Below are 15765 nucleotides of genomic sequence, written 5' to 3' on the forward strand. Positions count from 1 at the left end.
ATACCTGGGGTAGAGAAAAATTCGTATAATATTCTTGTAGGAAAATTCGATTGCAAGAAATCTCATTGCTAATGAAATGTTTAGACCAGAACATCGTTGAAGATTTCATATGAATTGCACGTTTTTGTAGACTTCTTAACTGTTCATTCCTAAGTTCAAATTTGTAGGAAATGGCTAATTTTATGATATGTGTCTTTTTATTCAAGACATAGGAAGTGAAGCTTCGTTAAAAGCTTTTAAAAATGGCTAATGTTTCCTGATATTAAGAATGCTAGTACTTTGATTTTATACAAAGTATAAGAAAGTGGGGTGTCTTTATTATGGCATGTTGCCACCTAAGCAAATTGGACTTTTAGTCACTTTGTTTGATTAACTTAATGGCTGCCACGTTTTTTTGGGGGGGAGGGATTAATCTTATCCAAATATAACCCCAATTAATTAGGTAATGTCTCGTTACTCGGTAATTAATTAATTACCCGCAAAATTAAGAATTATTCCCACTTACTTAAAATATTACTCACTTTTCACATACCTTATATACCTTACTATTATGGTCATGTGGTACCTTGTATGGTACTAGTCCATAAATATCGAGTATTTTAGCTTGAGCCGTATTTTATCCCAACATGCCAAACTTGGACGAAAATTCGTTTTCTTTGACTTGCTTCCCCTTTCACCTTTACAAATTTACTTATTACTTGTTTGAAATAGCATAATCCTTATAATCTCTAAATAATCTTTTCCTTGGACTGATGTCAGTTACCTTATGACAAATTCAACGTACAACACTACAGGGTGCAACATCGTTGTAATATAGTACTACGGGACGCGACATCTCATTTACGGGCTCTCATTAATTTATTTATGATGTATTTTCATGTACGAAAATATGGGGTGTAATAGCCAACCCCACTCTTCGTGAACACGACAACTGCTCCGCGAACACGTAGACCAAAAGATTAGGGTCCCCAACTGCCTCAACACCTCTTCGCGAATGCATTACTACTCCCGCGTTCGCGATGCACTCTCAGTCCAAACCTTCGCGTTCGCATTCTCTTCTTCGCGAATGTGAAGAACAAAACTTCCTCATCCCACATACACCCTTCGCGAATGTGATACCCTTACCGCGAACACGTAAGAGGAAACCAGAAAATTATACCAACAGTCTTTAGCCAACATGTTATGTCCAAAAATGATCCTTAACCACCCGAAACTCACCTAAGGCCCCCGGGACCTCAACCAAATATACCATCAAGTCCCAAAACATCATACGAACTTAGTCTAACCCTCAAATCACCTCAAATAACATCAAAAACATGGATTGCACATGGATTGAAGCCTAATGAACTTTGAAATTTCTAAATTCTACAAACAGCGTCAAAATCCATCAAATCACGTCCGATTGACCTTAAATTTTGCACACAAATCAAAAATGACCCCACGAACCTCCTTCAACTTCCAGAAATCCAATCCGACCCCGATATTAGAAAGTTACTTTCCAAAATTCCAACTCTCGCCATTTCAAACATAATTCTACTACGGGCCTCCAAATCACAATCAGGACGCTTTACTAAGTTCAAAATCACATAACGGATCTAACGGAGCCATCAAAATTTAAATCCGATGTCGTTTACACAAAGTCAATATCCGATCAACTTTTCCAACTTAAGTTTTCCATCAAGAGACTAAGTGTCTCAATTTCCTCTAAAATCTCTCCGGACCCAAACCAGCTAACCTAGTAAGTCATATAACATCTGTAGAATACAAAAGGAGTAGTAAATGGGAGAACGGGGCTACAACTCTCAAAATGACCGGCCGGATCGTTACACACATGGTGACATCCTTCCCGCTTGTCCCTACAAATAAGATGCACATTTATAAATAATATCACGAATTAACTCAAACTATGTTTTTAGAGAGATTCCTTCAAGAAGAGTAAGTCATAATCAACTTACCTAAATCTTCAAGCTCCAAATAATAATACACCACTCCAATTGATTAAAATACTCAAAATGTCACCAGCAATTCAATATTTACCATTATATATCCCAACTACATCAAAACAAACGCAAAAAGATTCATAAATATCTATTTAGGCTTCACAATTCGGCAACAAGCCTTCAATCATTCTAAATTATCCAATAGGTTCACCCATTAGCCTGTTCAATTCCATTCATCTCATTTAATATTCATTTGGAACCATAATGATACTATGTTAATTACCGAACATCATCAAGTCATTATTTGTTGTCTTCTGCAACAAAATCCTAGGTTCAAGAACTCCAATTTCAAGAACTAGTGTATATCTTATCCAAATGGTGATTCTCGATTCAATTAGTTCATAAATTAAGTTATCAAGTCTATAGAAATCATTAGAAACTCAAGGCATATCCATTTATATCAATTCATCACTAATCATATTCTTCTTTGCCCGACATATCATTTTCAAGACCCACCCTTAGGGTTCATACAATATCCCGTTACAACTTTAAATAAAACTCATAAACATGCTACTCATACTTCAATATATCATATATGTGAAGCTCAAATGAAGAGATTACCTCTTGGTGGAAGAATCTCATTTTTCCTCTTTTTGGTGTTCTTGAAAATTCAATACATTCCTATGGACTTTGATCCATGAATGATGTTAAAACTAACATTAAATGGTATTATGTATTCACAAATGCATCTTACACACTTACCTTGAAGTGTGTTGATGAGGGATGTGTTTCTCCTTCTAACTAGGTTCAAGACCATTATCTAAAATTCTATCTCTTTTCTCTCCCCAAAATAGACACTTTTATAATTTTGATGGCATGCGTAGCTACGCACCCTTCCTCTTCAGCTCCACTTAATTTGCATGCCTTGCTGAAATCAGCTACGCCCAAGGCAGCGTAGCTATGCATAGCTCGCGTAGCCACGTGGCTGATGTGATGCCCTTTAGTAAAGAGATCATAACTTCTTGTAGGAATATCCAAATGACGAACGGTTTGAAGCTAGACTCAAAGATCGTGTGCGAACTCATTTGAAACTTTAGCCCATCATATGGTTTCCAACTTGACTTAGCCTTAGATCTCTTCTTAGACTACAAACCATTATTAATACACCTCATACATATATTATCATGATCAATTGATATCTTTCATATTATTAGTCACGTTCATACCCGAATTAATATAATTAGCACCCGTCAATCTTCTTAATGGTCTTAAAACACTTCAAAAAATTTCGGGGTGTTACACAAAAAAAGAGTATTTTCTTTTTAATTATGTAGCACAAATTTCAACGTTGTTTTTAGTGACAAAGTAAAGCAGCACATTGGTCCATTTTGGGTTTGTGTGAATTTTTTAAAAAAATAATTAAATTCTTGAAGAAAATAGAGTTCTGAAAACTTTGGGTATTTAGGATTTGGGGAGAGGGGGGAGGGGGAGAACAGGAAACATGGGTTTGTGGGAGGGGAGGTAAGGAAAGTAGCATAAAAATTTATTTTTCTAAAAAATATTTTCTACTCTCTAAACAAATGATAGAAAATATTTTCAAAAAAAAAAAAAAATCACTCGCCAACCAAACATAGAAAAATAAATAATAAAATCACTCATTTTCCAGGAAAACATTTTTCATGGAAAACATTTTCCTTCCTACCGAACACACCCAAATATTATCAAAATATTTCTATATGAGATTTTTAAAATTAAATTATAAATTAAAGACTTTTATACACGTATGTAACCCAAATCATTTTTCAGTGGCAAGAATTTCCACTACGAAGTTTAAACTACAAAACGGTCCCAATTCAACAACGTCTTTGATCTTAAACAGACGTTATAAATGAGGAAATTGTATGGACCAACTACCAGTGTTTCGTTCATGCTCATATCATGTATTACCCCTTTAATTTACTTACACTATTAATATAATAGCACATGAGTGGCATGAACCAAATCAGTAGTGCAAAGAGGCTAATACGTTTCATTAGTAACAGTTTAGCTTCAATTTCACTAGTTACTAAAGTGTTAAAAATCAGTTAATATGCCTTTTCTAACTTAAATTACAAGAGCCTAATCATTAGATGTATTTTTCTATATCGAGTTAATAATATGCCGAAAATTAGTTGGCATTTTTTTAAGACTAGATTATGTCGCACCCCCAAACTATCTTGTCCATGGAGATTCCTTGGTGGAGTTTAGACGATATTTGTTTTTCAAAAAAGGAAAAAAATGTTTTTCTAAATTATTTTACTTAACCTAATTTTCCATATTATTAACAGAGTAATGAGTATAAAATAGTGAAAACATGATAGGTCTCTTAATTTTAAAATGATTATATCGCATGAGACAATGATTGCGAATTGGGTTATGATGGCAATTAAAGTAGAGAGAGTATGAGAGAAGTGGTAAGTGGAACGAGACTACGCAGCCACAGCCGCCATTTCATCTATTTACGCATTTTCTTGTGATAATTACTCAAAATAAATACTGCACGAAATTAATACAGCATTAATTCTTCCATTATCATTTCTACAGGATCATCACTCACCACTCCCAAAGAGAAAGTTGAAAAGTTGCAGAAGAGAATCCAGAGGGACTTGCCGAAAGTTTATCAAAATTATACTCCTATTAAGTTGTGATGACAGTAAAAAAAAAAAAAAAGAGTAGCATTTTTAAAATATATGAAGTCATTACTGAGAAACTCACTACTCTTTTTAACAATAAGCTAGTTAGCGTTCAATATCTCGATTGAATAATTAGGCGTCTAATACCCCAAATTAATTAAAATCAATTAGTACTCCCTCTATTCACTTTTACTTATCCACTATACTAAAATACATTTTCGCTTTTACTTGTCCATTTTAGCAAAGCAAGGGAAAGACAAACTCTTTTTTTTGTCTTACTCTAATCATTAATTACTCATCTCCAAAATTATTTTCCAAGACTCTTTGAAATGCCATCATTATGAGAGGTTATAAGGTAAACAATTATTATTTCTTAAGGGGCGTAAAAATCCGTATATAATTAATAATCACCATGTACCAAGGGCTGTGGTGAAATAGATAAGATCTATCTGCCAAATAACTAGAGGTTGGTGTGCGAGCCATAGATATATAGAATGGTGTGCTACCCGCGAATCTGAATTAGTCCGGCCTCAATGCAGGTACGGCCACTACATGAAAAATTATAAAAAGATTACACAAGTAATCCTATACATAAGTCATCAATTCATGGTAAGTTTTCCTCTTATCTTTATTATGGCGAGTAGTATTTTTTGTTTATTGGTAAATTAAAAGAGAGAGGTGGCTTCTGAAATGAGTATAAAAGGGAAGCGAAATGGGAGGAAGCATTATCCTTCTCAAAAGTTCAAAAATTGCAAATCATAACCAACTGCTCACTTCACTCGGACCAAAAAAAGCTTTTTAACGGCCCCCCTTTCTTTCGACCTTTTTTCTTTTAGCTGCTCCTCTTCTTTCAACTACACCATTTTTTTTTTGTTTTTGGTTTTGCCTTTCTATCACGACGTTACATATTAAAAACTGTGTCATGTTTTATATATATATATATATAAGCAAACACTTGGTTCCTTTTAATTAAAGAGAAGAGAAGATGATTGTGGCAGTTGGTGATAAAGTGAGGATAGTAGTAAGGGAATTCGACGGCAAGAAAGATTGTAGGGAAGTGGAAGAGGTAGAGAGAAGTTGTGAAGTTGGGCCCACCGGCAAACTCTCTCTTTTCACTGACCTTCTAGGTGACCCTATTTCCAGAGTTCGCCATTCTCCTGCCTTTCTCATGCTGGTATACAATATGAATTTCATTACTATTGAACTGCACTCATTGACCATTGTATGTCATAGTTTAATTCTTGATTATCTCATTTACATTGATGATCAGGTAGCAGAGATGGTGGTAAGTAATGTTGGAGAAGAAAAAGGAGAAATAGTAGGGATGATAAGGGGCTGTATCAAAACCGTTACATGTGGAAAGAGAGTCTGCAGGAACAATCACGATTTCACCAAACTACCTCATCAACACCTCCCTGTTTTCACTAATATTGCCTATATTTTAGGCCTTCGTGTCTCTCCTTTTCACCGGTAACTACATTTCTATCGTCTAATTAATAGTAATACGTATATTTCTCATCATCAAGTTTGTTCTGCTTTTTGTTTTAATTTACAAAAGACCAATTATTGTTTAGTATTTGCCGAAATCAGACACATTCTAACTTGTCCTGTTTTCTTTATATATAATATAATAGTAGTTGACTCTCCACTTATTGTTTAGTACTAGTATATAGTTACAGAGTCAACTACTATTATTTACTATTTATTTTTTGTTTTTAACAACCCAGCGGTGGTATGGTAGTGCATATGCAAACCTTACTTCTACCCTGAGATAGAGAGGTTGTTTCCGATACACCCTTGGCGTCCCTCCTTCCAAGAATTCTCCACCTTGCTCTTGGGATAACTCAAACTCACAATCTCTTGGTAGTGAGTTCTCGGAGGGAGGGATGCCGAGGGTCTATCGGAAACAGCCTCTCTAACTCAGGGTAGAGATAAGGTATGTGTACACACTACTCTCCCCATACCCCACTGGTGGAATTATACTGGTTTGTTAAAAAAAATAGTAGTTGACTCTCTAACTATATACTAATATTATAAAGTTGTTTATAGCATCATAAATTCTTATGAGTATTTAAGTAATACATTAGTATTACCTATGTAAAGTAATTTTATATACAATTTAACATGTTGCACAAGTATTTGAGCATCGGTGCACTCATAAAAATGTACCTGAAGTTATTTTTATGAATAATTGGATTATATAAATATTTTTATCGTTAGTCTATAAAAATTATACTCAACCAAAATTAACAAATCCTATGTCATTTTAATCAGGAGAAAGGGCATTGGGTTGAAATTGGTGCGCAAGATGGAGGAATGGTTCAGGGAAAATGGTGCTGAATATTCATACATAGCTACTGAAAACGATAACCATGCTTCTGTAAAACTCTTCACACACAAATGTGGCTACACCAAGTTCCGTACCCCATCCATTCTAGTGCAGCCAGTTTTTGCACACAAAGTCAAGATATCAAGAAATGTCGCTATAATTAAGCTCAGCCCAGTTGAAGCTGAAACTCTATATCGCCATAAATTCTCCACCACAGAATTTTTCCCTAAAGACATTGATTCAATTCTCAACAATAAACTCAATTTGGGTACTTTTCTAGCAATTCCAAAGGGTAATTTTTCATGTTGGAATGGTGTGAATGAGTTTTTAACGAGTCAGCCCGAGTCATGGGCTGTACTCAGTGTGTGGAACTGTAAGGACGTGTTCAAACTCGAGGTGCGAGGCGCATCCAGGATTACAAGGGGCTTAGCTAAGACGAGTCGTTTAATGGACCGGGCTTTTCCATGGCTTAAGGTTCCGTCAGTGCCGGAAGTTTTCAGGCCCTTTGGGCTTCATTTTTTATATGGGCTTGGTGGTGAAGGCCCATTATCTGTGAAGTTAATTAAGGCCCTTTGTGATTTTGCCCATAACTTAGCTGGAGAATCGCGGTGTGGGGTGGTGGTGACAGAAGTAGCAAGTTGCGAACCGCTTAAGTTAGGAATTCCTCACTGGAAAAGGCTATCTTGCGCCGAGGACTTATGGTGCATCAAAAGATTAGGGGAAGACTATAGTGACGGGTCTGTGGGTGATTGGACTAAATCAAAGCCTGGTCTTTCTATTTTTGTTGATCCCAGGGAATTTTAACTTTTAATTGACAATATCTTGTGTTTTTTATTAGGGAATCTAATTTAGATGTCAATTTTTCCTTTTCTGGATTAACTTTATGTGATTGCAGAATTAGAGGAGAATAAGGAAAATATGGTTGTACAACTCTTTTTTATTGTCGTTGATGTAAAGGGGGAATTGAAATATCCCTTTTGTTTTATGTAAATGGATCATGTATGTGACCTTTCTTTACATCCCCTCTTTCATATTCATAATAATATGGTGGATTTTTGTTATATTGGGATTCTATCTCTTGACTTTGCATATCCTTATTTTTAAAGGATAAGACCGTAAATGATTGAAAGATTTATTTGTCAATCAATTTCTCAGAATATAGTCCTAGAAATCAATTTTTTTTTTATTTGAGAATAGGAAAAAATGAATAAGAAAGGAGCTTGAGTCCTGTATAGTAATAGCATAACAAATCTCTCGTATTCATGTCATTTATAAGGTAGTTACAATTTCATATTCATGTCACTTATTTATAAAGTATTTACAAATACATTGTTGATTATAATACATTAAATTACAGAGTTCATTGTTCAGATAGTCACTCAACTTTCCGAAATTATCTACCAAAGTCATTTTTTTACTTAACTATGTCTATAGCACTTGAAGGTCACTCAACCAGATTTATCAAACTTTTGATCGCCAAATACTTATTTTACCCTCTAAATTATTACTACTTTTATCTTCTATTTCTTTTTTATTTTTTTGATTTTTCAATATTATGATTTTTTTCTCTTTTTAATCAACATTATGGACTTACCTATAAAACAAAATTATTTTATTTAAAAATAAAAATAAAAAATTATTTTTCTAGCATATATAATGTCTATGCTTAAATAATTTTTTAATTTTTAAAATTTATAAATAAAATTTATTTATTCTAAGATAAGTCCATAATATAAATTAAAAAGAGAAAAATTATTATATTAAAAAGCTAAAAAGAATTATAAAAAAAAGAAGATAAAAGTTGATAATTTAAAGGGTAAAATAGGATTTGGCTAAAAATTTAAGAAATCTAGTTGAGTGATCTTCTGAATGCTATTGGCATAATTAAGTGACTTTGTTGTTACAAACGAAAGAAAAATGATATATTGGTAGATAATTTCGGATAGTTGAGTGATCACATGAGTAATAACTCTTAAATTACAGTGATCATGTTAAAGATGTCGGCTGCGTCGTGATGATATTTTTCATAGTGGCAAACCAGGGGCGACATTTATCACTTTAATATGTGGTGTGGGGCTTCTTCTAATTAAAAAAAAACAAAAAACTGGGAGATCTTAGAGTATTAATTAACTATTAAGAATGAGTTGGGAATTGGGATGTCTATGAAGTCATTCATGCCGGTACTACTTTTTGCTTTGGTTGTCTTATTTTAGTTCTTTTCTTATTCAAATTATGGTAATTTCTCTTAAAGCACAATAACTCTTTGCTGAGGATTGCTTTGTTTCTTTTTTTCAAAACTTTAAAATGAAAAGGGAGAGGGATACTTGTTCTGCTACGTGCTAATTTGCTATAGCAAATGAAAGATAGTGATTAGAGATCTTTTGGAGTTCCAATATAATCATTCCACCTGCAAATTTGGATAATGAATAAGCACTGGTTTCCACTAATTTATTTGTGGTGGTCTCCACTAATATTTTTGGAAAACAACTCTTCTGTAAATTGCAATTTAATGTTACACTACCAAGATTTCTTATAGTCTAGTATAAATCGTATGAGAGTCTTTCATTTTCACAATAACTGTGAGTTGGATTTTATGGTTCCACTTCCCACTTCCCACTTCCCGCCCCCTTTTCTTTTGCCCATAAACTAGAAAAAGTTAAAGAAAAAAACATAGTGATGTTACAATCTATAATAATTGGATGGTGGAGAACTGAATTATTGTACAACTTTTTTTTATCCTTAATTTTTTTGCCATGATATAGATATATTTAGAGACACGTGTAATTGAAGCTTCGATGGTAAGCACCATCTACTTCCAACCAAGAGGTTGTAAGTTCGAGTCATCCCAAGAGCAAGTTGGGGAGTTCTTGAAGAGAAGGATGCCGAAGGTCTATCGGAAACAGCATCTCTACCCAGGGTAGGGGTAAAGTCTGCGTACACACTACCTTCCTCATACCACTAATGGGTTTATACTGAGTTGTTGTTGTTGCTGTGATGTAATTGAAGCTTTATAGCTTGTTTGGCCAAGTTTCTTCCTAGTCCAAAAGTGTTTTTTTTCAAAAAAAAAAAACGAGGTATTTGACCAAGCTTTTTTTGGGGGTGAGTGCTCTTGGGAAGAAGTAGAAACACTTTTTGAGAAGCAAAGAAAAATAACGTCTTCCCAGAAGCACAAACAGTTTTGACTTTTCTTCTTACCAAAAATACTCTTAGCAAAATGTAGTATATTCCAAAATAATCTTACTTGTTCTAAACCTATAGCCTGTTTGGCCAAGCGTTTTGTTGGGCCAAAAGTGTTTTTTTGGCCAAAAGCACTTTTGGCAAAAAAATTGAGGTGTTTGGCCAAGCTTTTGGAAGGAAAAAAGTGTTTTTGAGGAGAAGCAGAAACAGTTTTTTAGAAGGAGAAAAAAGTAGCTTCTCTCCAAAAGCACTTTTCTGAGAAGCACTTTTGAGAAAAATACACTTAGAAGCAGTTTTCAAAAGCTTGGTCAAACAATAATTACTGCTCAAAAGTGATTTTCAAATTAATTAGCCAAACACAAACTGCTTCTCATCAATAGTAATTTTTTAAAAAGTATTTTTGAGAAAAACACTTCTCAAAATAAGCTGATATTAGAAGCTTGGTCAAACAGGCTACTAATACTTAGGATATTGATCTATAAATATTTTCCTTATTTTTTAGGATATCTTTCTAATATATAGTGACTTCTAGAGTGAATGTTTATATATTTATTAAATAATTTTTTGATAGATTTAAATCATCTTGAAAGAATTAAAATATTTTTTAATTTTATTTTCATATTTTACTTAAATAAAATAAAAAAATTAATTATTATCTTTAATAATAAATATTTGAAATTATTTATTTTCTTATATAGTATTAACTAGTACTTATTAAGTAAATCTCTTTGTGTCCTAATTCGTAATTTGATATTTAAAATGAATTTTTGAAAAGCTTGGCCAGATACAAATTATTACTCAAAAGTGTCTTTCAGATTGATTAGCCAAATCCAAATTGTTTCTCTCTAAAAGTACTTTTTCAAAAAAAATATTTTTGAAAAAAACACTTATCAAAATAAGCTAAATTTTCCAGCTTGACCAAACAGGATTTGTTTCCTATGGCAGGAAATTTTGATCCATTATAGTCAATGACATGTCCTCTTGGTCTGCATAATAGCAATGGAGGGACATTACTATATGGGTCAAAATCTTACCACAATAGTCAATCAAGTTGAGACCTCGCCTAAGTGGAGAAATGGCAAGAATCACCACGACCAACCTCAGTCCAATCATCGACAATGTATGTCAAGTAAAAACGGTACTCGAATAACGACGAAAAGGCCGTCACGTGAGAGTACATCGATCAACGAACACAGTAAAGTTTCGAGAACTATATATAGAAGGAGGACTTTTCCTCTCAAGGGGGCTCGGACAATTTCCTCCTCCGAAGGATGTAAACTGATATTTCTCTCTTCCTATCAAAGATAGGATTGTAACATCGAGAAATCTAGAATGTTTCTTTTTTTTTTATTTCATTATCTCGCTATACATTTTTAGATCTGAAGTTGATTATGATTGGCTAAGATTTTCCTCTTCTCATTATTAATTTGTTTAGTCAAAAGGTTCAACACTTTTTGGTCAAACAATTTGGCGCTGTTTGTTGGGATTTCTTAGCCAAATTTCCTAGTCTCCTTCAGGTCCGAAACCGGTGAAACATAATCACCCACCAGAAAGAATGGTAAGTAAACCTCACGTGCTAATCTAGATCATTATGCAACATGAAAGCAAAAGTCACAATCAATATCTACGCAAAGCTCACAAGAGGAGACGGTACCTGCTGCGCAATCCTATAGAAAATTGGACACATCTTGCCCTACTCTGACATCCCCATCCCACACACCGGATGGCCCACGAGCAAGATAAGGCAAACCCAACCCACGCGGAGCCAGGGCATCCAAAAAAAGGGAGAAAAGAGAGTTGAATACGGCTGCTGAATCTACAAACCACCATTCCATCAACCACTTAAACGCCAGGCAGAGTGAACAACGCTATAAGGCTACCCTCGTTCATCGACTCATCGGATCGAGTTAAGGAAAATCTCATCTTGGTTTACCTTCTGTTGTTTGCTTAAACATGAATACAAGTGACACATGGACAAGCGAGCAAAGAAGCATTCCAACTGGAGAGTGGAAGAACTATTACAAAATAACTTGAATATCGCCCATCTCAGAAATTTCAACTCCTGGAAAATGACGTCCCCTAAATCGTACTCCTTCTCATCACCCAAGTGTTGTCCCGATTGGGTTCTCTCGGGAAGGTTTTGAAATAGGCAATGAGGTAGACGTCACCAAGTTCAAAGGATAGTTCATCGCCCTGCCTATCGGCGAGCTCTCCAGGTCAAACGATGAAGGGGTTAAACAGGGAAGTTCCAATATATGCATAAAATGAACATTAGCAAGATAGCAACGTTCTATACTCTCCGACATCACACTCTCCAATACAGACAAAATTAAGCAAAATGGGACTCACCCAGGAAACACAAAAGTTAAGCAAAACTGGGACTCCCCCAGATAACACCCAAAACTCTCCAAAAAACTGGGAATCACGATGGGTTAACATTTCGACGACAGCTCGAAATAACACCCTTCGGGCCAAAGACCATCGCCAAAAAAAAAGAGTTCGACCTCGCTCAAATTATAATGGGTTAACATTTCGACGACAACTCGAAATAATACTCCTACGGCCAAGGACCATCGCCAAAAAAGAAGAGTTCGACCTCGCTCGAATTATAATGGTTAACATTTCGATGATAGCTCGATATAACACCCCTACGGCCAAAGGCCATCGCCAAAAAAAAAAGAGTTCGACCACACTCGAATTGCAATAGGTTAACATTTCAACGACGACTCGAAATAACACCCCTACGGCCAAGGGCCATCGCAAAAAAAAAAAAAAAAGTTCGACCTCGCTCGAATTGCAATGGGTGAACATTTCGACGACAGCTCGAAATAACACCCATATGGCCAAGGGCCATTGCCAAAATAAAATAGTTCGATCTCGCTCAAATTGCAATGGGTTAACATTTTGACGACAGCTTGAAATTACACCCCTACAGCCAAGGGCCATCGCCAAAAAAGAAGAGTTCGGCCACGCTCGAATTATAATGGGTTAATATTTCGACGATAGCTTGAAATAACACCCCTACGGCCAAGGGCCATCGCCAAAAAAAAAGAGTTCAAACTCGCTCGAATTGCAATGGGTTAACATTTCGCCGGCAACTCAAAATAACACCCCTACGGCCAAGGGCCATCGCCAAAAAAGAAGAGTTCGACCTCGCTCAAATTATAAAGGTTTAACATTTCGACAACTGCTCGAAATAACACCCATACGGCCAAGGGTCATCACCAAAAAAGGAGAGTTCGACCTCGCTCGAATGATAATAGGTTAACATTTTGATGACAACTCAAAATAACACCCCTACGGCCAAGGGCCATCGCCAAAAAAAAAAGAGTTCGACCTTGCTCGAATTGCAATGGGTTAATATTTCGACGACAGCTCGAAATAACACCCCTACGGCCAAGGGCCATCGCCAAAATAGAAGAGTTCGATCTCGCTCGAATTGCAATGGTTTAACATCTCGACGACATCTCGAAATAACACCCCTACGGCTAAGGGCCATCGCCAAAAAAGAAGAGTTTGACTACGCTTGAATTATAATGGGTTAACATTTTGATGGCATCTCGAAATAACATCCCCTACGGCCAAGGGCCATAAAAAAAGAATAGTTCGACCTCGCGCGAATTGCAATGGGTTAACATTTCGACGACAGCTCGAAATAACACCCCTAAGGACAAGGGCCATCGCCAAAAAAGAAGAGTTCGAACTCACTCGAATTATAATGGGTTAACATTTTGACGACAGCTCGAAATAACACCCCTACGGCCAAGGGCCATCGCCAAAAAAGGAGAGTTCGACCTTGCTTGAGTTATAATGGGTTAACATTTTGACGACAGCTCGAAATAACACCGCTAAGGCCAAGGGCCATCGCCAAAAAAAAAAGATTTCGACCTCGATCAAATTGCAATGGGTTAATATTTCGACGACAGCTCGAAATAACACCCCTACGGCCTAGGGCCGTCACCAAAAAAGAAGAGTTCAACCTCGCTCGAATTGCAATAGGTTAACATTTCAACTAGCTCGTAATAACACCCCTACGGTCAAAGGCCGTTGCCAAAAAAGAAGAGTTCGACCTCACTCAAATTATAACGGGTTAACATTTCAATACTAGCTCAAAACAATATCCCTACGGCAAAGGGCCATCGCAAAAGGAAAATTTCAAACTCATTCGAGCCCAATAATGCCTTTGCAGCTATCTACTGTCATCGTGCTTTTTTGCTTCTAATTATTAAAAAACTGATTTCGCTACAAACTCCAAGTTCTACCTCGCTCGGATGTGTAAAAAAAAAGAGAAGCGACTTCTCCCGAATCAACGATAGTTTGATCCCACATGACTCAAGTCAAGACTAACTTCGTCCAGAACAACAAAATTATATAAACTCATTTGAGTCAAAGATAAATCTGCTTAAAGCAATAAGTCACCAGTCGATTCCACCCCAAACAAGAGAATCAAATGAGACTCCATCCAGACTCACGATGAAGTCCTACTCAGTCTGGTTAAAATTGGTTTCCCTGAAAAATCAGGAATCCACCATATGAAGATCCGACAATTTACGCCAAAGATATGTAAAGCAAAAGGGTGAGAGATACAAAGGATTTACAACGATGAAAACTCCTTTATTTAAACAGTTGCGCAAAATGGCCGCAGATTATACACGGCTAAAACCGATCCAGTACAAAATAAATAAAAAAAGAAGAAGGCAACAACACAAACAACGACAAACAAGAAAAGACAACAAAGAACAAATATTTTACTCGGCGCCATCACTGCCGTCCTCCTAATCTCCATCTCCACGAAACTCCCCCTCAGCATCAACATCCTCACAGGCCTCCGGTGTCGCGGGACCATAACCACAGTTAACACGAGCCTATTGTGCCTTCGCCCGAGCTCTTTCATAGTGGCCTCGAAAACATTGTTCACTTCCCACAAACTCTTATATATGTCCCGCTGGGCTTCGGCATGAACTAAGACTTCGTGCAAATGACGAGGAACAGCGGTGGAGGTGGATTCAACTTGGGCCAACAATTGTGCCTTTTCGGCCTCAAGAACAGCGACCCAATCTCCCAAAGTTGAAGCTTCCCGGTCAATGTTGCCAATACGCTCTTCGAGCCTCGCCTCCCTGAGCGTAGTCATCGCCCTCTCAGACTCCAACTCGGATTGAAGGACACGGATAGCATCCTCTAAAGCCGCCGGTCTGGCCGAAGACGACGCCCAGGCACTCTCGACACTCTCCAATTCGGAGACCTTTCTCTCCAGCTCGGCTAATTTCCCCATCCACTTGGCACTCAAAGCCTCGACTCTGATGGCATTAAGATCCAACTCGGACTGCAACGACCGCACCTTCGTCTGAAGATGCTCGCACTCTACGGCGACCCCTTTGCGCAATTCAAGTTTTCGTCCTTTACACGAAGTTGCTCCTCGAGCTCGCTATTCCTGCAAATAGCTTGCATCAGCTCCTGATCCCTCTTCTCCAGTTCCTCACCAAGAGATCGATCACCGGCATTCGCCCTCAGCCGTTCATGCATCTCACGGCACTTGTTGCGGTAGTGCCGGTACTTCTCCAACATCATTAGAAAAATTTTGGCTCGAGTGTCAGCCCTGCGAGCACTTTCAATCTCCACCATATACCTCTGGAAGACGAAAAGAGTT

The 15765-nt window shown here is 36.7% G+C and overlaps 1 protein-coding gene across 1 annotated transcript; it reads left to right on the top strand.

Moving 5' to 3' along the window:
• Positions 1 to 5286: 5286 nt before the first annotated feature.
• On the top strand, positions 5287 to 8002 carry LOC104235072 (probable N-acetyltransferase HLS1). The gene is made up of 3 exons (XM_009788749.2): positions 5287 to 5786; positions 5883 to 6082; positions 6887 to 8002. The coding sequence occupies exons 1-3, from the start codon at positions 5598 to 5600 to the stop codon at positions 7743 to 7745; spliced, it is 1248 nt and encodes a 415-aa protein (XP_009787051.1). The 5' UTR covers positions 5287 to 5597; the 3' UTR covers positions 7746 to 8002.
• The last annotated feature ends 7763 nt before the right edge of the window (positions 8003 to 15765 follow it).

The sequence above is a fragment of the Nicotiana sylvestris genome, chromosome 2 (genome assembly GCF_000393655.2).
Source record: "Nicotiana sylvestris chromosome 2, ASM39365v2, whole genome shotgun sequence".
NCBI lineage: Eukaryota > Viridiplantae > Streptophyta > Magnoliopsida > Solanales > Solanaceae > Nicotiana > Nicotiana sylvestris.

What these genes read in the sequence shown, in the direction of transcription:
- LOC104235072 (XM_009788749.2), top strand. Translation starts at nt 5,598, where the DNA reads ATGATTGTGGCAGTTGGTGATAAAGTGAGGATAGTAGTAAGGGAATTC. An exon ending in CTCCTGCCTTTCTCATGCTG is followed by an intron (nt 5,787 to 5,882) that starts GTATACAATATG and finishes ATTGATGATCAG; the next exon opens with GTAGCAGAGATGGTGGTAAG. An exon ending in CGTGTCTCTCCTTTTCACCG is followed by an intron (nt 6,083 to 6,886) that starts GTAACTACATTT and finishes CATTTTAATCAG; the next exon opens with GAGAAAGGGCATTGGGTTGA.